This window comes from Nicotiana tomentosiformis, chromosome 1 (assembly GCF_000390325.3).
Source record: "Nicotiana tomentosiformis chromosome 1, ASM39032v3, whole genome shotgun sequence".
In the NCBI taxonomy this organism is placed as follows: Eukaryota; Viridiplantae; Streptophyta; class Magnoliopsida; order Solanales; family Solanaceae; genus Nicotiana; species Nicotiana tomentosiformis.
The window spans coordinates 13,990,123-14,013,682 of NC_090812.1; the positions used below are offsets into that span (position 1 = coordinate 13,990,123).

Here is a 23,560-nt window from a genome sequence, read left to right on the forward strand (position 1 = left end):
CTCAAAGTAATCTATGGAATACTTGGGTAATAATGAATACCACGTTAAAACTCCCCTCGTGAAAGTTTCTCCAAATTTCTTTAGCAACACAGATTCGATTTCGTGAGGAGATAAATTATTTCCTTTTACCGCCGTTATGTAGGTGGTAATATGCTCCTATGGGTCTGAAGTTCTATCATACTTTGGCACTTTAGGCTTTCTGAACCGCTTCGGGATTAGTTCTGGTGTCGCACTTGGCTTATACGATAATTGAGTATACTTCTTCGAGTCCGAGCCTTTCAATGCGCCCGAGTTTTGGTCTATGCGGGTGTTTACTTTCCTCATAAACCGTAAAAGTTCATTTTGAACGGGTCATTCTCGTCGTTGAGACCGGATCCGCTCCCCCATCCTCGTCGGAGCCGACTTTACCCCTCAGAGTGTTGTTGTCGACTCTCTGCGTTGTTTGGTTTGCGGGAACAGCAGGAGGAATTGGATCTCGTCTGTTTGCATTATTCGAAGCCCCCGATAGCGCCTGCTTCAGCTCCGTCATAACCTTATCCTGCCGCGTGAGATGGCCTAAATTGATCGCCTGTTACTCTTGCAGGACCCTCACCGCATCCACGACATGCTCCTCATCAATATTATCGGGAGTTATCTGCCGAACTTGTCGAGGGTACTGCCTGTCATGCACCGGCGTGGCGTCATTCCCCTTATTACGGGTGTCACTGATTGAACCCTCAAAATGAGGCCGATCCCCTCGAATTTCAGGGTTGTGCGTGTTGTTAATAGTGTTATCTTCCATTTTTTGTGACTTTTTCTAAGACAAAATAATCAAACCACGTTAGTAAAAAAAAGGCAAAGATCAATTTAATTATACATCTGTTTAGGCCCCACGATAGGTGCCAAACTGCTTATCCGTAAAATGGTACAGTTGAATTTATACGTAATTTCTAGACAAGTGAACTAATTTGATCCTGAAATAATGCAATAATTGAAGAAATATACAATACTTAGCCTTAAAATGTAGATGAAAACAACAGAGATAGCAGTTCCGAGAACAAGGTTTTCGGGCACAACAATGATGAGATCAAAAAGCAAGAAAGTAAGATTATATTAAGTTTTGTATAGAATGTAGCGCAAGTTTAGCGAGAAAATTCGTGTCCTCTACAATGATAACTGAGCTCACTATTTATAGTTCTGTCTAGGGAAGAAGGTCCTAGGATCATGCCTTCATTTAATGTCAATTATGAGGGTCATTGATGAAGATGTAACGGTGAATATAAATGCCAAATTCTCTGTAACGGGTCATCGCTCTTAATGCTACAGAATATTCCTCATTAAATGCTACCGGGCACAGAGTATTTAATACACTTTTATGAACGTTATCCCTTCCGGTGACAAGCGGAATGACTGCGTTCGATCTTCGACCATTCCCGTCTAGGGTTCCACGAGTCTTTCCTTTAGATGACCACGTGTTATATCATATTTCACCCAATACAACTGTTATACACGTATTAACCAAATTTTTAATACCATCAATACTGCTCATACACACATACACGTATTAATCATTCAGATTTCGATTTTTCAATTTCTCAGTTCTCAGTTCAAGAGAGAGACGAGACTGGCGACTTCTCTGCCTCTGGTGGCCGCAGACAATTGAGAATTAGAAAATAGAGATTAGGGATTTAGCTATTTAGGGTTTCAATAGAACTTAGTATACATAGGGGTAAAAGTATAAATATAAAAATTATTAACGGATTAACGATCTTGGAGCTAGAGTGCTCTCAAAGTGTCCTTTACTAATCTCATCAACAGTATTTGCTCAAGCTATAAGTTAATTTGATCAAAATCTCTTATGTTTAATAAAAAAAAAAAAATCAGTAGATTTTCTGTCTCACTTCGCTTAGTCTTTCGGCCCAGATGTCCATTTCTTTGCGTAGGCTCCTAGCTGCTTCATGACTCTGTAGGAGTCTTTATTATGCGTTAGTTTATTGTTTCAGTGGGTTCATGCTCACCTTTTCTTACCAAAAAAAAAAAAAAAATTAACAAAACGGCATTCTTTTGTAGGATAAAGAGTGCATCAGAAGTTATAAGATTTTCGAAAAAGACTAAATATAGTGGAATCAGGTCTGAATGTTATCATTTCTATATATGTCATGTGACAGAGAGAAAACATCAAGTTGTTCTTAAAGGAAATTAAAAGGTCGCCTTCAGGCTCTAATATTCAAAGGTAGATTGGTCCTAAGATTAGTGTTCTTTAATTAACAACGGAGAAGGCAAGAAGCCTACTGACTTTAGGTTTATGAGTGGAATACAGTTGTGTATTCATCTTATTCATTTACAGCTAATATATGCCTTCTGTGCAAATACTTTTTTATTCCTAGTTTGGTCAACATAAGAGTTCCAAATACCAAATTGCAGCTATAATTTTTAATTATAAAATAAACTAGTCCATGCTTGAATAATCATATTATTATCCACCTTCTTAGTAGATAATTATAGCTCCATTATCTTTTAACACTTGAAAAGCATGCAATGATCTATGAAAATGACACCATCAGTCCCATCTAATTGAATGTTTGGTGGCAAGTTGGGAGCATAATAAAAGCTACTACTACTCCAATTAATAATGTAACCGGACACACTAATCCTTATCCATAACTTAATTGTCACTTATATTCTACGTGAATCACATATAGGTCAAATTTCTAATTAGGGGATGAACTACTCTTAGTGACTAAATTACATTACCGGATTATTTTACTATTCAAATCGATTATTTTTGTCGGTTGTCAGTGCCATCATGTGAATTGAAATAAAAACTCATCAATCCAACTGTTAAAATTTGAAGGTTAAGATTAGAGAGTTGTTGGAATTGATGGGTTAAATTGTAGTTCTTTTCTCATATTATGTACACGTGATGTGATTTTATTGTGGATGATGTTAAAATGTTATCTTATATAGTACTCCTATATATGAGGAAAGTATTAAAGTAATAACTGAGAAATCAGTTTGATTGGAGAAATTCTGACAAGAAATTAAACTGAACTAGAAGATAAATTTAATTTATTTTCTTATAATTAGTGAGGGATTGTTAAATAAATAATACTACTCCTTTTGGTTCTTTTTATTTGTCATTGAAATGTTTTTACACCTACTTAGAAATAATAATTTTTTTTACTCCTTATCTTCCTTCTGGGAGCGTAATGGTAGAAGTAAAAATAATATCAATATTTTTTTAAAGCGACAAATATTTTGGATAAGATGTTTTTTTAAGGTAAAATGAGTAGATAAAAAGGTTTAGAGGGAGTATCAAGAGTTACCAAACATTCCAAAGAGAACGAGAAGACACAAGAATTACTAGGTACTAGAAAGCGGAAAAAAAAAAAGGTTCATGAAATGTGTAGGTACAGGGGCGCACGAAATCCAGAAGTCACATGAAATCGAGAAGTTTTTGACTCAATTCTCTCTCTCTCTCTCTCTCTCTCTCTCTATATATATATATATATATATATATATATATATATATATATATATATGCTAGTCTTAGGGTACCCATCTAAATAATATTTTAAATAATTAATAAATATTATATTAAAATTATATTTGAGTTATAAAATAAAATTTTACATAATTCAAATAAATAAAGAATTTATACGGTATATTTAATATTAAAAAATTATATATAATTCAAATAAGTAAGGATTTAATACACAAAATTTAATTAATTAAAAGCTTTAAAATATTAGAAAAACTTAAATGGCGATTTTGGGAAAATGATAATAATGAGTATACAATTACTGATTCACGTGCAATTTTTAGTTCCATTTATTGTTCTAATAAAGTTCAAAATTAAATGGTGACGATTTTGGACTTCCGTTTTTTGGTGTCTCCGATTACGTTATTGGAGTTATATTATTTTTATTTATTTTGGAATTAATTAATAGATATACTTGATTTACATAAATTAAATGATAAGGATATAATAATAATATCTTTGTCTCCTCTAAAGTTAGTTACTATATCATTTGAATTTGATGTGCAATAGTTAAGTGTCCTTTTATTATTGAAGTATTTTTAGGATTTGATATTGAATTAAAGAGTATAATAATAGCGGGTAACGAAAAAATTTATTAGAATATGTATTTAAATTTTTATACATAAATGTTATAGAATGAATGCTTATTTTTAAGGTTAAGGGTCGTTCAACTTTATATAAGGGTTTGATCAATCGATTTCGTGTGAATTTGAAAAGATTATTCTTTGAATATATCTTTTGAAGAATATTATTATTGTGTAGCCTAGTATTAAATCCTAAAATTATGGATATTTGTTACTTCATATGCTTTTATCACAATTTCTCGAGATTTATCAACTAACACAAATAACTTATTATAATAAAAACTACATTTAGTCATTCGTTGGAATAAATGGATAAAGAAAAAACTTCGTTGGTGAAGTTTGTATTTCGGTGAACTGCCACCAGATTTGGTAGGATTTTTGGAAGCATACCATGGTGTCGTAGGCTTTAAGTTTTTTTCCATTCATATAGACTGTTTTACCCCAAAATTGAGTAACAATTAAATTTGTACGCGGTTTTAAGGATATGCCGTTTAATCCAACACGGACAATTAAGAATGTCAAATAAATGAGTTAGAAATGAAATAAACGTTCAAACCATTTGCAATATTATGGCCAAGCCAGAACGTAGACTAATGACCTCGTCCTCGGTTGGACCCTCGATTCAAGCCCAGTTGTGAGTGAAGAACATAATAAATGAGCAAAAACTTTAACAATGGCTAAAGGGAGAAAATAAACTTGTATTACTTTGATTTGCGTGTTACAATGCGTCAGAAGAAATGAAAAACCTCCTCTTTATATAGTAGGAGAGTTTTAGTCCAAGTAGAAATCTAAAAAAGGTAAAAATCTTTTTTCCCCGGTAATTGTTGATCCACGATCGACTCCTAGCGAGATTCGCGCCGTGATATTCGGTTGAAGGCGAGTATCACTGCCCTCTATCCATCACGCACAACCGTTCATCGTGTCCCCCGAGGTCTATAACTTATACTTGGCCCGAGGCGCGTTGTTTTTCCACATTCGATGACAGATACATCGTTCAATCTTCCTGGGTCTCGATACGAAGAGTCTCCAACCTCGATTACAACCTTGTGGATCCGTGCTCTCCCTCCGTTCTCCCATCGGGAAATCGGGGTAGACATTACCCCCGATTTTACTAGTACACAGATAGTCCCCTCGTTTTCCGGAGAGTAGGTTTACCGGAATGACGGGAAGCGAAAAATGAATCTCGGTTCCTTCCTTCGTACGTTACAATCGAGATGATGAGTCAACGAAACATCCCATCAGTAGCGTCGTTCTGACTTCGGACACGTGTGATCCACCGGTTAACTGTCCTCGAATGCGAAACGTCACGCATTGATTGTTCTTCCTCTATAAAAGCTCCGACCCCCCTTCACTTCTTCCACTTTCCAATTCCAGAACTTACCCTCTAATTCTCTAATTGTCTTTAATTCCTTCAAATCTTCATTCATGGCTCTTTAAACCTTCATATGAAGTCTTTAATCCTCATACATTCTCTTTGGATCTTCAACCCAGACCTTCATACCTTCATCCATCTTCAAATCTTCATATATTTTCTTCAGACCTTTATATTTTTCCTTCAAACCTTCATATTTCCTAGATTATGATGGAAAAAACTTTCAAGCCTGTGCCTTAGCAAACTGCCCCTACATCTTCCAACCCGGTCGCACACGTCGAGGTGGCCGTTCTGGAGGTGGCTCAGGAGCCCCCTTGAAGAGCTTCGTACCTGGGGGCTGGTCTATTGGGAATGATTTTAACATCGAGAAGGCCTCTAGTCAACATGATCGAGGCGAGGGAGCATGGATGTACATATGCTCTGTTACTAAGGAAACATTGCCCACAGTCCAGGTGGACTGTTACTAGGAGGGCAAGGAGGTGGTCGTGCCCGACGACAACATCACTACTCATGTGGAGGGGTATTTGAGTATTTATACTTACCCTTCACGCTCGGCCCTGAGAAGTTGTACCGTTCCCTGAGAAGTGGAACACATCCCGTAAATATTTTCCTTCTCGAGTATTCGTCATTTCCTTTTATTCTTTCTCTCATTGCTTGTGTTTGTTGCCGTGTAGTTGTTTCCCAAGTTCTAAATGCAATTCCCTACTTCAAGGTGTGGATCAAGGGATCTGCAAACAGATGCCATACTCCGAGCGCGTATGGCACAAGCTTTCAAAGGGCAAATGGGAGTCCCATTCCCATGGTGAGGTTCTTTCCTGAATGATTACCTCCATGCCTTTAGCTTACACATTGCTAATTCTTCCTCCTTTCTTATAGGTTTGCCTAAGACCACCCAACTCAGGCCATTAGATGAGGACGAGGATCCATCCTCGCTTGCCGAACCCTCCGCTTCGGGATAGCCCGGGGCTGCCGTAAAGGAGGTGAAAAAGAGGAAGAAAAGAAAGTCCTTGGGTTCCCCGGATGCAGAGGCAAAGAAGAAGAAGGTGACCATCCGGGTCCAGAAAATCAAAAGGAGCACCAAGTCCAGGGTACCGGACTCTGATTCCCTCTACCAGCTTAGGGATTACCCTAAGGACGACGACCTTTTTATTGCTCATTGGTCGACTCTTAATGAAGGGGAGCAAGCAGCCAACGAGAAATATGACCTCGAGGTCGATCCCCCTCTAGCTCGGGAACCGAAGGGAGAGACGGAGGAATCAACCTCTCATGAAGCCGCTCCTGTCCCGAAGGAGGTAGCTGGTGTCATTGACATCGTGGAGACACCCTCCTATATTGATTCCATGCTCGAAGAGGCTTAAGCAAACAAGGAGAAATCGAGCGAGACAGTGCCGGGCCCAGATGATGCCCTCAACACATTCTTCGATGGCATGGATATGGCCGCGCTGGAGGACTTTTACAGGCTTGGTCACCTGGAAGTTCCGAAAAGAGATGTGCCATTAGGAGAGGGTGAGCCAAGATCGAGCCCGAAACGGGTGAAACAATTCTCTGCCTCGAGCGTGGACCCTGGATGCAAGAGAACAGTCGTTCTTACTATCCCAGCGAATTCCCAGTCCTTGTTAGCTCCGGTAGGTGTAGCCAACTACCTTCGATGCCTGGTGACCAAGGAAGACCAGGAAAAGATGAACAAGTTGGGCACGTCGAGCCTCTTCAACGACGCGCAACAGGCATTGAACCGAGTAAGGCATTTTCCCTTTGTACTCCTTCGTGAATCTTACTTTGTTTTAGATGTGTTCTAATAATTTCATCGCTTTTTCAGGCTTCAGTGCTTCACCATGAAAGCTTACTCCGGTCTATCTTGGAGAACAACCATCTCGAGTTTGAGCTAAAAGAGCAAGTCCGGAAGAAGGACATGTATAGGGCGCTCAGTGAGTAGCAGGACGATGCCCACAAGGACCTCCCGATTCTCCGGGCCGAGCTGGACAAGGCCCAGAAGGAGGCCTCGACCTTAAAACGGGAGCACGCCGACCTGGTCGGGAAGGTAAAGATCTTTGAAGCTAAACACGAAAAGCTACTCGTGGTGACTAACAACACAAATTCGCAGGTCCAAGAGAAGATAGACCTGATCGACCAGCTTCGGGCTGAGATGGATGAGGTCAAGGTCACGACCGAGGCGTGGAAGGGCAGGATAGACCTGCTAGCTTCGGAGAAAGAGGTTGCGAAGGAAGATCTAACATAGACCAACTCCGGGTGACAAAGGACAAGGCCGATAAGTGGTCTCGGCTAATTGATGATCTTATGATCTTCGAAAAACTTACTCACCTTGCTCCCGACGAATTGGTTCCCGTTGTCACGAACAATCTCGGTTGGTATCCCAAATCGACATATTATGTCATCCTAGATGAAGTCAATGACTTCTTTCTCTCGGACCTTCTCGAACGCCTGGCCTCGACCCATTTAGAAAAATAATTGGTCATGAATAGTATGAATTGAGCTTTACCGGGTGCCCATGGCACGAGATCAACGATATCCATTCCCCACTTCATAAATGACCACAGAAACAGGACCAAATGGAGCATTTCTCCCGGTTGATGGATCATCAGGGCGTATCTTTGGTCCTCATCGCATTTCCGTACGAAGTCTTTTGCATCCTTCTCCATTTCGGTCCAGTAGTAGCTGACTCTGATGAGCTTCCGAACCAAGGATTTTGCCCCCGAATGGTTCTCGCAAGTTCTATCGTGGACTTCTCTCATGGCGTATTCGGTCTCTCCCGGTCCCAAGCATCTGGCTAGTGGGCCAAAGAAAGACCTCCTGAACAATGCCCCTTCGACCAAACTAAATCTAGCAGCTCTGGTGCGCATGTCTCTCGATTCTTTGGGATCCAAAGGCAATTATCATGTCTTCAAGCAGTTTATGTATTTGTTTCTCCAATCCCAAGTTAGACTCGTTGAGTTCACTTCGGTGTGATCTTCTTCTATCACCGAATTCATTAGTTGCACCACAGCTCCCGAGCTGAATTCATCGGAATCGGCCGACGAACCCAAGTTAGCTAGTGCATTGACTCACTATTTTGATCTCGCGTACATGCTGGAGGGTCCATTCCCTAAATTTATGTAGGGTTACGTGCAATTTGTCCAAGTACCTCCGCATCCATTCTTGTTTTATTTCGAACGTTCCGTTGACTTGATTTACCATGAGGAGGGAGTCGTACTTGGCTTCGATCACTTTGGCCCCATTATTCTTAGCCACTTCTAGACCTACAATCATGGCCTCATACTCGGCTTCATTGTTAGTAAATTTCATAGTTCTAATAGACTGCCTAATTATACTTCCCCTAGGTGGTTTTAATACGATTCCAAGCCCGAACCGCTTCGCGTAGGAGGCACCGTCCGTGAAGAGTGTCCAGATTCCCGAATTAGTCCCCGAGAAAAGCAGTAACTCATTTTCGACTTCGGGTGTCAAGACCGGCATAAAATTTGCCACGAAGTCAGCCAAAATTTGAGATTTTATGGCAGTTCGGGGTCGGTACTCGATGTTGTACCCGCTAAATTCTATGGCCCATTTGGCCAAACGGCTTGAGAGCTCGGGCTTATGCATGATATTTCTTAGTGGGTAAGAGGTTACGACACATATAGGGTGGCATTGAAAGTACGGCTTTAGCTTCCTGGAAGCGCTTAGCAAAGCGAGCACTAACTTTTCTAGGTGAGGATACCTCAATTCGGCATCGCCTAGAGTTCTGCTGACATAGTAGATAGGAAATTGCGTACATTCTTCCTTCCGGACTAAGACACCACTTACCACCACCTCGAACACTGCCAAGTAGAGGTGCAATTGTTCGTCCACCTTCGGAGTGTGTTGCAGAGGCAGGCTCAACAGGTAGTGTTTGAGATCTTCCAAAGCTTGCTGGCATTCCGAAATCCAGGAAAAGTTATTCTTCTTCTTCAATATTGAGAAGAATCTATGGCTCTTGTCCGATGAGCTCGAGATGGATCGGCCCAATACGTATGTACGCCCGGTAATCTACTATGGTGATGTCCTCTACGACCTTGGTCTTGTCGGGGTTGATTTCTATCCCCCGATTAGATACCATGAACTTGAGGAACTTGCCCGAACCGAACCTGAACGCGCATTTCTCTAGGTTTAGCTTTATGTTGTATTTCATTAGTATGTCGAAGGTTTCCTATAAATGTTTCAAATGGTTCTACGCTCGTAGGAACTTGACCAACATATCGTCAATATAAAGTTCCATTGATTTCCCTACTTGTTTTTCTAATATTCGGTCTACTAGGCGTTGGTAGGTGGCATCAGCGTTATTTAATCTAAACAACATTACGTTATAGCAATAGGTACTGAATTTGGTTTGAAAGAGGTCTTTTCTTTATCGGAGAAAACTAAAATACTCGTGCCCGACCATTGTGTCGATCATTCGATCGATGTTAGGCAAAAGGAAAGAATCCTTAGAGCATGTTTTATTCAAGTCTTTATAATCCACACACATCCTAAGTTTTTTGCCATGATGGCCAGACTTAGCGTCAACGTTCAAGTGAGCAGACAGTGAGTTTGACATTTTTGGGCTGACATGAAATTAAAACTTCAAAGAACAAGCGTAAAATAAGGTGTGTTATGGAGATTCATATCAACTCACCACTATTATCCTTGGCCCCACGGTGAGCGCCACACTATTTACTCTAAAATTGGGTAACAAGTGTATTTGTACGCGGTTTTTAAGGATATGCTGTTTAATCCAACATGAACAATTTAGAATATCAAATAAATGAGTTAGAAATGAAACAAACGTTCAAACCAGTTGCAATATTATGGCCAAGCCTGAACTTAAACTGATTAATGACCTCGTCGTCGGTGGGACCCTCGATTCAAGCCCAGTTGTGAGTGAAGAACAGAACAAATGAGCAAAAACTTTAACATTGGCTAAAAGGCAGAAAATAAACTTGTATTGCTTTGATTTGCATGTTACAGTGCATCAGAAGAAATAAAAAACCTCCATTTTATATAGTAGGAGAGTTTTAGTCCTAGTAGAAATGTAAAAAAGGTATAAATCCTTTCCCGGTAATTGTTGATTCACGATCGCCACCGAGTGAGATTCTTGCCGTGATATCTGGTTGAGGGCGAGTTTCACGGCCCTCTATCCGTCACGCACGTTCATCGCGTCCCCTGAGTTCTATAACTTATACTTAGCCCAGGACGGATTGTTTTTCCACATCTGATGACAGATACATCGTTTAATCTTCCTGGGTCTCGATGCGAAAGTTCTCCAATCTCGATTACAACCCCGTGGATCCGTGCTCTCCCTCTGTTCTCTCATCGAAAAATCGGGGTATACATTTCTCCCGATTTTACCCGTACACATAGACGTTGAACTTTTTTTTTTGGGAATTAAAGTGACAAATTCATTAATGATCTCAAACTCCTAAATATTAATAGTTTATTTATAAAAGGAGATTTAGCGCATTTGGTATCGTTATATAAAGAGATAAATATTTCAAATAAGGAATGAGTTACTAGCCAAAATTTTAGTTAATTTTAAAGTACTAAAAATCAGGTAAATAACTAAATTACTCTTTTATCAATATCAAATATACTTTTTAAGGGTAAAAAAGGCGAACGATATTTTGCTAAACATCTTTATATATATATATATATATATATATATATATATATATATATATATATATATATATATATATATATATATATATATATATATAATATTTGTGAATCTAGTTATTAATTATTATAAATTAACTTCAAATGGAGTCGCAACCGTAAACTTTAAATCTTAAATTCATTGTGGGTAGATACAACAATGTGTGAATCACTTTTGTGGGTGGTGGGGGTGTTTAATCAAAAAACCCCACACTTGAGATTTTAGATATGTACCAAGAAGTATGAAGTGAATCTGCATCCTAAATGTCAATAGACAAGAACAACCAATAATGGAGGTCGAGGGGTCTACCTTTAATCCTCCTTTGAAAAATGTAAAGCGAAAACCAACCTTTACTCTCTCCCTATATTCCCCTCCTCCTCCACAGTCCACACACATAATAACAACAAGAAATCAAGTTATGTCTTTTCTTTCGCATCTTTGGCAAAGTCTTTGATTTTGAGAACACATCGATTGTTCTTTTATTTCAGCTTACGATAGTCTATTTTTCATGACGGGGTCATAATTGACTCGTTTTAAATGTATGTTGGAAGTTGGAACTATGCGAATTGTCACAGCCAGCCAACTAATTGGGCATGCATGTCTTTCATCAATCTTTATGGCAGAAAAGTTCAAAGTCTTTTTATGCACATTTATTTCCCTTTCGCAATGGAGGCATATATATATATATATATATATATATATATATATATATATATATATATATATATATATATATATTTGATATTCTTTCCAACTTATTCTGTAGGTATACTTAATCATTTCTTATTCTTTTTTTATTCTTAATTTTCTTCCGAGATATGTTCTTAATCATTTCTATATAATATTATTACTTTTCCTAACTCAAACGACCTAATGCACCTTCCAATTAATTAATCCACATTATTACATGTTGGATTCTTTTCTTTCTCCCTGACTTTAATAAGATTTATGACATGGTGTGGTATGGAAAAAAGCTAATTTCTTTATTAATAAGATCGTATATCACTAATACTGATCCAATATTCAGTAAAAACGAACTTTCATTACATTCACCACTTTTAAAATTGGGTCGAAGGACGTGTGACTGAATAAGAATGATATAAATATTTGTCAAAAATATTATTTACCATATACATATATAACTTAATTAAGATGAAATATAAATGATGATGGTATATATATCATCTTCGTGTCTAATCACAACTACCTTCTTTTTAACTTCTTATGCACAAAAAATATATATAATTATATAGTCAACAGCCCAAGGATAGGGTTGGTTTAGACATAATCATGATTTAAAAGGTATGAACCTGAAAATACCCATACTCCTGTTAATTAGGCTAGTAAAGTTTTCTTCATCTGATAAGTTATCCAGTGGATCGCTCAACTCAAGATTCATTGCAATTTAAGTACCCAGAAAGTTAAATATCTTTTCTGCAACTATGAAACCAAATAACACAAAACACATTTTAAATCCCAAAGGAATGAATTGGATCAACAATTTTACTTGCTGGGACTGGGCCCTTCACAAGCTTACTTGTGAAATAAGTGATCTTAATAATGATGAAAAGGAAGCCACACGTGTGAAAATGACATATCACAAAATTTTAGATAAATTATTGTCCTTTTCGTCCTAACCTAAAATTCAGAGATTTGTATATACAAATTTAATAATTGTTTTCTTATTTTTTTTTTAATGTAAAAGGGACATTACCGGATGTTGTGACCATCCGGCCCGATAAGAAATTCATGAAATACAGACAGTTTCTTCAAACAACATATTAAGAATTAGAAAATCAAAACCTATATGATAAGTTATATGTCCTGTTATGTTTTGATGATCTAATAAACTTAATATTAAGAACCAGATGGGGAACCTGCTCCACATTCTCAAAGTACACAAGATCAACAAGTCTCAAGTGTGGGACATGTTCCAACATTCAGAGTTCACGAAGCAACAGAGGGAACATATCGACATCAATTCCCTTCCTGACTGTTGTATACGGATAAAATTGAGTTCGATATTCGACCGAGCTTCCAAAACTCCCTAGTTAGGCCAGAGTCGAAATATTTATGATCGGGTAAGGTCGAGCTCGAAGACCGTTCTAACGTCCAACACAATCAGCCAAAATCAAAACATGGTGATTGAGATCGAACCCAAAGCATTGTCAAAATTAGCCATTGAAACCATCAGATTTGCCCTCGAGTTTATCGAAGGCGTAACCGGTCCTGTTTCTAACGGTCTCGAAGAAAGCTTTGCCAACTCATCCGACAAGGGTCCGTAATTCTCGCCATTAACCAATCACTATGGCAGGAATCACGGAACGACTCAAAAAAGTGAACCAACGGTCAGCAAATCAAGGACTTTTGCCTTTTATAGAACAATAAAATAATACCTTAAAAGGTAGATCTCCCCTAATATATAAAGGGGACTTGACAATTCATTAGGGACATTGTAGCATACACTGATAAGCAATACATTCTCTGAGCTCTTATTCTTTGGTATCTTTGTATCAATGAAAGTGCATTCATTGCAAGGGTAGCTCGCTTACCTAAGCTGAAGTCATCCAATTCGTGTGGTTTGCAATTAATTTATCGTTATTTATTTTAATTGCAATCTAATTTATCGCTTTGTATCAAGTTAATCCGCATATCCTTTAAACCCCATAAATTCAATTGTTATCCGATTTCGAGGGTAAACAGTTTGGCGCCCACCGTGGGGCTAAGGATAATAGTGGTTATTTGATATAAATCTCCATAACACACACTACTTTACACTTGCTCTTTAAAGTGTCTTTGATTTCAGTCTAAAAATGCCAAACTCTTAATTAGCGCCCCTACATATCGACAACGAGTCCGGTCATCAGGGTGAGAATAACAACATGGCGCCCGGTAACGTAAGGCCACCCGCTGATCCCGTTGGAATTCTGCTCGCAGATCCGATTGGTGTTAATTCACTTGTGGCTATTGACGCAAACCTGCCTACCGATCCCGAAAATAGCGTCCGTGGTGGGGCCCGATCGGCAGCTCGAAACACACAAAACAATCAAGAAGACGGGATCAGCCTACAGATGATCTCCGAAATACTGCAAGCACAACAGGTGGCGATAGCTCAGTTGCAGAGCCAAAGCCAGGCGCAGAGCAGGGTTGAACCCGATCTGCCAAGTGAAGTCACCCGCAGAAATGAACCGGTCGTAGTAAGGTCAAATGAACAAGAATCGGGTTCTAACCCCGAGATTATAAAGATGCTCGAGAAGCTGACAAAGCGGATAGAATCAGGGGAAAAGAAAATCGAAGCGAACAACAAAAAGGTTGAAACATACAATTCCAAGGTAGATCAAATCCTAGGAGCATCTCCGATATTGAAAGGACTAGATTCCAAGAAGTTCGTGCAAATACCTTTTCCTCCGAGAGCGGCTCCGAAGCCGATCCCTAAGAAATTTCGTATTCCCAAAATACCTAAGTATAGCGGAATGACCGATCCAAACGGGCATGTAACCTCTTACACCCCCATCAAAGGGAACGACTTGGAAGACGACGAGATCGAGTCTGTTCTACTGAAAAGATTTGGGGAGACACTGTCAAAGGGAGCTATGATATGGTATCACAACTTACCTCCTAATTCTATTGACTCATTTGCTACGCTTGCAGATTCTTTCGTAAAAGCACATGCTGGTGCCATCAAGGTCGAAACCAGAAAATCGGACCTTTTCAAAGTCAAATAGAAGGATAACGGGATGCTCAAGGAATTTGTGTCCCGTTTTCAAATGGAACGAAAGGATCTGCCGCTAGTCGCTGATGATTAGGATGTTCAAGCTTTCACTCAGGGACTTAATATTCGATGCTCGGTGGCTTCACAGCAACTGAAGCAGAATATGATAGAATACCCCGCCGTTACCTGGGCCGATGTACATAATCGGTATCAATTGAAATCAGAGTCAAAGATGACTAACTCGGGGCCCCTTTGGAGTCTGTTTATCCCGTGAGAACCCTCGATAGAGTCAAGAGAGACATCGATCATGAACCAAGATCAAACAGGGATCGATATCTGCCATATAATGGAGATCGGAAAAGCAGTGGTTTCGGGTGGAACCCCATAAGAAATGAAAGAAGAAATCACCAAGGTCGAAGCAACCGGGGGCTCATGACCAAAAACAGCTTCGACAGGTCCATCGGGCCTAAAGAATCGCCGAGGATATTAGAATACAAGTTTAATGTCGATGCTGCCGCCATCGTATTAGTTGTCGGGCATATCAAGGATACCAAATGACCTCGACCTCTACAATACGATCCATCTCAATGGAATCCTAACCATATGTGCAAATATCATGGGACTCACAGTCATAGAATGGAAAATTGTCGACAACCGAGAGAAGAAGTAGCCCGACTATTCAACAATGGGCACCTTCGAGAATTCTTGAGCGACCGGGCCAAGAATCATTTCAGGAACATGAATTCTAACAAACGGGCAGAACAAGAAGATACCGAACTTCAACACGTCATTAATATGATCATCGGTGGAGTCGATATCCCACATGGGCTGATGTTGAAATGCACCAAAGTATCCATCACTAGGGAGAAACGAACTCGAGACTACACACCAGAAGGAATTTTATATTTCAGTGACGAGGATGCGAAAGGGATCGTACAGCCTCACAATGATGCATAGGTAATATCTGTACTCGTAAATAAAACTCGAATTAAATGTGTGTTGATTGATCAAGGTAGTTCGGCCAACATCATTCGGTCAAGGGTCGTGGAGCAACTTGATCTACAAGACAAAATCGTGCCTACAGTCCGAGTTCTAAACGGGTTCAACATGGCATGTGAGACCACCAAGGGAGAGATAACGTTACCGGTCAATACCACCGGAACCATACGATAGGTCATGTTTTATGTGATCGAAGGAGACATGAGGTACAACGCCCTTCTCGGAAGGCCATGGATCCACAACATGAGGTAGTGCCCTCAACCCATCACCAAGTGTTAAAATTCCCTACTCCGGGGGGGATTAAGACAATCTACAGGGAACAACCGACCGAAAAAGATATGTTTGCAGTCGAAGAAGTGATTCCAATATCAATGCTCGCAACATCGAAGGAACCGAATTCGGGCGCAAACCAAGAAGCCAAATAGCAGTCATCGATACCGGCCACGACCCAACCGGATAAGCAGAGAACTTATAAAGACGATGATTACGGGGTTCCTCGATCTTTTATAATACTCGACGATTCCGGCGCAACCAAATCGATGGTCGAAGAGCTGGAACAAATTATATTGATCGAACATCTACCCGATCAGAAGGTATACCTTGGCACAGGGTTAACTCCCGAGCTCAGTAAAAAACTTATTCAATTCTTGTAGCTAATATAGATTGTTTCGCTTGGTTCCATCTTGATATGACACAGATCCCATCAGAGATAACCTCTTATAAGCTAAGCATGAACCCGAAAATCAATCCGGTCAAGCAGAAAAGGAGGCCCCAGTTCGAGGTCAAACATGCTTTCATCAAGGACGAGGTATCTAAACTCCTTAAAATAGGGTCCATTCGGGAGGTTAAATACCCAAATTGGTTAGCAAACGTAGTGGTAGTACCTAAAAAGGGGACAAATTAAGAATGTGCGTAGATTATAAGGATCTGAACAAAGCATGTCCCAAGGACTCTTTCCCTCTGCTCAACATTGATCACATGATTGATGCCATGACCGACCATGAGACCCTCATTTTTCTCGATGCCTATTCCGGGTACAACCAGATACGGATGGACTCGGATGATCAGGAAAAAACCTCTTTCATCACTAAGTACGCACGTACTGCTATAACGTGATGCCATTCGGATAAAAAAAAGCCGGTGCCACTTATCAACGCCTAGTAAATCGGATGTTTGAGAAAATAATAGGAAAATTGATGGAGGTTTACATTGATGATATGTTGGTTAAGTACCTGCGAGTAGAGTACCATTTAAAATATTTGCAGGAAACCTTAAGCATATTGAAGAAGTACAATATGAAGCTGAACCCGAAAAACTATGCGTTCGAAGTCGGATCAGGTAAATTCCTCGGGTTCATGGTATCTAACCAAGGAATCGAGATCAACCCCGACAAGATCAAAGCCATCGAAGATATCACGGTCGTGAACAAAAAGGCCGTACAAAGGCTAACCGGGTGCATAGCCGCTCTGGGGCGATTTATTTTGAGGTCGTCCGATAAAAGCCACCGATTCTTCGCACTATTGAAAAAGAAGAATAACTTTTCATGGAATCCGGAATGCGAACGAGCTTTGGAGGATTTAAAGAGGTACTTATCGAGCCCGCCGCTGCTTCACACACCAAAGACAGACGAACAACTGTACTTGTACTTGGCGGTCTCGGAGATAGCAGTAAGTGGAGTCCTAGTTCGGGAAGAACGAGGTACGCAATTTTTGATTTATTATATTAGTAGGACCTTAGGTGAGGTCGAAACTAGTTACACTCAGGAATCTGGACCCTCTTTACGGATGACGCCTCAAATGCAAAAGGGTCCGGACTTGGCATCGTACTAAAGCCACCAACAGGTAATATAATCAAGCAATCTAATAAGACTGTGAAACTGACTAACAACGAGGCCAAATATGAGGCCATGATTGCAGCATTGAATTAGCCAAAAGCTTAGGGGCAGAGGTGATCGAAGCCAAGTGCGACTCACTCCTTGTGATAAACTAAGTTAATGGGACATTCGAGGTCAGGGAAGAACGAATGCAGAGATACTTGGATAAGTTACATGTGACATTACATCGGTTCAAAGAATGGACTTTGAAACATGTACCTCAGGATCAAAATAGCAAGGCCGATGCCCTCGCTAACTTGGGATTGTCGGTCGAAGACAACGAAATCAACTCGGGATAAGTCATACAGCTTATGAGATCGGTGGTGGAAGATGGCCATGCCGAGATCAACTCAATGAGCCTAACTTGGGACTGGAGGAATAAGTACATGGAATATCTCAGGGCCGAAAAACTGCCCTCGGACCCAAAAGAATCGAGGGCCCTGCGTACGAAGGTAGCCCGATTTAGCCTGTCCAAAGACGGAACCCTGTTCAAAAGGACATTCGTTGGTTCACTTGCAATATGTCTAGGGCCGGGGGATACTGAGTACGTTTTGAGGGAAACCCATGAAGGTACCTGTGGAAATCATTCGGGCGCCGAATCACTGGTTCAAAAAATAATCAGAGCTGATTACTACTGGATAGATATGGAAAAGAAACGAAGGAGTTTGTTCAAAAATGTGATGAATGCCAAAGACACACTCCGATGATTCATCAACCTGGGGAGCTGCTGCATTCGGTTTTGTGACCATGGCCGTTCATGAAGTGGGGAATGGACATCGTCGGTCCCCTTCCACGGGCACCCAGTAAGGCTCAATGTATTTTATTTATGACTGACTATTTTTTTAAATGCGTGGAAGCACAGGCATATGAGAAGGTCAGATAAAAACAAGTCATCGATTTTATTTGGGACGACATCATATGTCGATTCGGAATACCGGCCGAGATTGTGTGCGACAAGGGGAAACAGTTTATTGGAAGCAAAGTAAGCAAGTTTCTCGAAGACCATAATATCAAAAGGATCTTATCCACTCCTTACCACCCTAGTGGAAACGGACAAGCAGAATTGACCAATAAAACCATAATCCAAAACCTCAAAAAGAGGTTGGTCGACGCCAAAGAAAAATGGAAGAAAATCCTGCCCGAAGTCCTATGGGCGTACCGTACAACCTCGAAGTCCAGTATATGGGCCACCCTATTTTCTTTGGTTTATGGCACCGAAGCTTTAATACCAGTCGAGGTCGGAGAATCAAGCATCAGATTCCGATACGCAACAAAGGAATCGAACGACGAGGCTATGAGTACGAGCCTGGAGCTATTAGATGAAAGACGGGCAGCTGCCCCTGTCCGGCTGGCCGCCTATAAACAGCGGATCGAAAGATATTACAATCGAAGGGCCAACCTTCTACACTTCATTACAGGGTACTTGGTACTAAGAAAGGTCACACTAAGCACCCGAAACCCGAAGAAGGGAAATTAGGGCAGAATTGGGAAGGACATACCAAATTATTGAAATCACCGGAAAAGGATCCTACAAGCTCGTAATGATGAACGACGAGCAATTACCGAACATCTGGAATATAACTCACTTGAAGCGGTATTACTACTGAGGTACGTGTTCGTTCTTTCTTTTATTTACATTTTAAACTTACACGTGCAGGTAATCAACAAGGGACGATACGAGATCCTAGGTCTGAAAGCACGCATTGTACTCTTTTTCCCTTAAGCCGGCTTTGCCCCAAATGGGTTTTTCGGTAAGGTTTTTAACGAGGCAACAAGTAAATCGTGCTAACTTAGAGTTGAAGTCCGGCTACGAACCGGTGACAATGATCACAATAGCATTCGAGGCCTCCCTTCGGTCAGCCCCGAACACTAGGGGCAATACCTTCGGATGGCGAGAGTTTCATTAGCAAGGAAAGAAACTTTGTGATGAAAGGGTCTCGATCAAGAGGATTTATTGTAAAGACCAAACAGTCAAATAAACCGTGCTCACACAGACTGCTCGACGCCCGGCAAAAAACATGTATACATGTGCAACTATTATACACAAGAATAAAAAATAAGACTCTTCATTGCACATAAACATCTTGTCCTTTAAAACGTTTCTTGCATGTTTTAAAGAATTTCCTACACCCGATCCCCTAAAGGTATTGAGCCCAAGGGCCACCTTAATCCAAGTTTGAACATTCACTCTCACTCGAGGACTGCCGTCTGAAAATAATTCGGGCGGTCCGAGCTATCGGGCCACGGGGGGCACAAAGCTTCTTTGGCATTGCCCAAACTAAAGGCTAGGGCTATTCCGGGTTAACAAAACCCAAGGGCACAAAGCTTATTTGGCATTACCCAAATTAAAAGGCTACGACCATTTCAGGTTAGCAAAACCTGAGGGCATGAAGCTTATTTGGCATTGCCCGAACTAAAGGCTAAGACCATTTCGGGTTAACAAAATCCAAGGGCACAAAGCTTATTTGGCATTGCCCGAATTAAAAGGCTACGTCCATTCCGGGTTAGCAAAACCCGAGGGCATGCAGCTTATTTGGCATTGCCCAAACTAAAGGCTAAGGCCATTCCGGGTTAACAAAACTCGAGGGCATAAAGCTTATTTGGGATTACCCGAACTAAAGGCTAAGGCCATTTCCGGGTTAACAAAACCCGAGGTTACAAAAGTTTACGAGTACCTAAGCAAGACTCACTCTCGACGAGTCATATTCTAAAAAATATGAGTATTTGGTAAGAGTTCCCGGACATACCAGATCCTAGAGATAATGAAATTGAAGGCAAAACCTGTTTGAATATGACTATTTAATGCTAAGGCATTTTAATCTTTGCATGAACGTAAAAAAGAAAATCAAAGGAAGAACTCAAGAAATATCAAAAAATAGAGAATTTATATTCATAAAGTATTGTCTTTACAAAAGCCGAGCAGCCTCGACACAAAGTACTAAGTACAAAAAGAAACAAAATTAAACAGAAGCCGCCTGATCTTGGCAGGAGCCCGCCTCATCACCGGGATTCTCGAGGTCTTCTCCATCCTCGGACCCGCTTGATTCCTCAAAATCCTCCTCCTCGGGATAGGCCAGCTTCCTCGCCTTGGCTTCGAGCACCTTGGCATCCTTGATCTCGGCCGATAAATTAAAACCTCAAGCATGAATTTCCTCGAGGGCCTGCCTTCGAAATTGCCACTTCATATGCTCGGCTATATTTTTTGATTGGTCTTGAGCAGTTTCGGCATCAGCCTTGTACTGGGCCACCATTTCAGCAGCTTCGGACTTGTCCACAACGACCTCTAACTTGGCCCTTTTAAGCTCCTCGACCAGATTATCTCGATCTGAGACAGCCGAACCGAACCGAGATTGGAGCTCCTCAACCCTTTTTGTCTGAACCTCAGCCCTTTCCTTTGCCGCTCTTAGCTGGATTTCGATCGAAGTTAGTTGTAACCGAACAACCTCTTTTTTCGAGGCCAACTGATCCATTTTGCCTCTCCATTCATCGGTCCCAGCTTTGATATTATCCATTTCAGCTCGGAGCTGAGTAATCCGATCGAGTTTTTGCTGGACATGCGGATTTTGACCATCAGTCACCGAATCAAATTCAGCATCACATACTTCGAAAACATTTACCTTTTCGACCAAGTCAACATGATCCTTCCGGGCCACTTCCAGCTCGACATGGAGGTTCTTAGTCTCCCCTTCGAGCTGCTCACTAAGAAGTTTAAAGGCATCTGTATTCTTAGTAAGCTCTCGAACTCTGACTTTGAGTTGTTTTAGATCATCCTGGTACCTCAAAAAAGCCTCATGATGAAGAACCGAAGCCTACAAGAAAGAAGGGAAACGCAAAACATCTGCGAAATAATCTAAGTATAAATAAAAAATTCACTTAGGAAAATAAGAAGTTACCTGGTTCAGTGCCTGTTACGCTTCATTGAAAAGGCAGGGTGCATCCACCTCGTTCATCTTAGCTTGATCATCCTCGGTCACCAGGCACCGAAGATAGATGGCCACCCCTACGGGGGCGGAGAGAACCTAGGCATCCTCCGGAAGTGAAAGAATAATGGTGCTCTTCCGATAAGGATATTGACTCGGGGCAGGGAATCGATCGACCAATTTCGAGTTCGAGGAAGGCCTGCTTGCTTCTGAGGGATATCTCTTCCTCAGTATCTCTAAATTGCCAAATCTAATGGAGTCCTCCGTGGCCGTCGAATCCACACTGTCGAAAAAACCACAAAAGGGGTTATTCGATCTCTGGACACCCTCGAAGGGGCGTTATTTTGCAACCTGGGCCTAGTTAAACATCGACTCTGTGAACGAGGGCGAATCGGTAATCTCTATCGGACCGAGTGATTCCTGCGGGGCTTTGCCAGCATCTCGGGGAGCGTCAACTCCTGCTTCCACCTCGATCTCCCCGACATGATAAAATTCGGCCTCGCCTCCCCCTGGTTCGGAGGCCCCTTGCCCTTCGAGCTACGACGACATACTGGCCATAAGATCAAAAGATTCTCCTTCCCCCAGGATTCGTCCCTCAGTCGATAGAGTGAATCCGGGGATAATGCTCGACTACTGGTGCTTCCCTTGGGTTTACGAGCCAATCTTTTCTTTGGACGCTTCTTCTCAGGGCCCGGAGAAATCGGAGACTTTTTCCTTTTCTTCTCTTTATCCTGCCCCGAGGCAGGGGGCTCGGTGAAGATATCGTCATCACCAGACGGAGGCTTCATCTTAACATCTTTCGGTAAACCTGAAAAAAGGAGTAAAAGCAAGTTAGAAATCGATAGCGCGAACATTCGAGGTCAAAGTTATTTGAGAAAACTCTTACCATGAGAACGGGCCTCCCATCGGCCCTTCGAGAGCTCACTCCACGAACGCTCGGAATAAAGTCTTTACTTCACAATTCCCTCGACCCATTCCTTGAGTCGAGGAACCGCATCCGGCATCCGAGCAATAACTGCACCACCACAAAATATAGCTGAGAGGGGAGAAAAAGAAAAGAGCAATGAACGAAATCTTAAAAGCAAGGTTATACTTACGTTTCATATTACACTTCTCAGGAAATGGCATATTCTCGGCTGGGATCAAATCCGAGGACTTCACTTGGACAAAACGACCTAACAAGCCTCGGTTCCGATCTTCATCGATCTGGAAAACGGAGCCTTACTGGCCCAATGGGCCCGCTTAATCAGTCCACCTCGATAAAGTCGGGGTCTATACAAACGCATGAGATGATCTACAGTGGAGGGACACACCTCAATCTTGCTCACGAAGAAGCGGAGAAGAATTACTATCCTCCAGAACAAAGGATGAATCTGACTGGGGTCACCTTGAACCTCTTACAGAAGGCGATGATGAGCGGATCTAAGGGGCCCAGCGTGAAGGGGTAAGTGTAAACACAACATGGGTAGTGATCGTTTCCTCGGGCGTAGGGATCACCGCGTGCTTATCAGTCCAGTTACAGTCTTTCTTGACCCTAGAAAGGACACTATCGGTGACCGAGCATATATATATCTCGAGACCAGCTCACACCGGCCCGATACCAAAGAGGTTTTCTCAACCTTGAAATCAGCTCCGGTTGGGCACCCCGTAGGGACAAACATTTGCAGAGGAGGTTCTGGTGTAGGTTACTCGGCAGCAACAGATGAAATATTTTTCTCAACAACTGGTCAGGAAGAAGAGGGGGTTTCTTTTTGAGGAATGAATTTTGAAGTCTTTGCCATTGCTTCTAAATAGAGGAGAAAAGAAGATGTTGGTAAAGTAGGAGGTGTAATTAGCAGGTAACTTATGTAAGCTTTCAGAAAACCAGAAGGAAAGAAGTTTTAAACTTGAGCCAGAAAACCAGAAAATGAGGGTGATG

At 41.2% G+C, this 23,560-nt stretch overlaps 1 protein-coding gene across 1 annotated transcript; it reads right to left on the bottom strand.

Annotated features, from left to right (window-relative positions):
- Positions 1–20,859: 20,859 nt before the first annotated feature.
- LOC138900803 (uncharacterized) lies at positions 20,860–22,770 on the bottom strand. The gene is made up of 3 exons (XM_070188390.1): positions 22,740–22,770; positions 22,194–22,450; positions 20,860–21,531 (listed from the first exon to the last, which is right to left on the bottom strand). The coding sequence occupies exons 1-3, from the start codon at positions 22,768–22,770 to the stop codon at positions 20,860–20,862; spliced, it is 960 nt and encodes a 319-aa protein (XP_070044491.1).
- Positions 22,771–23,560: the final 790 nt, after the last annotated feature.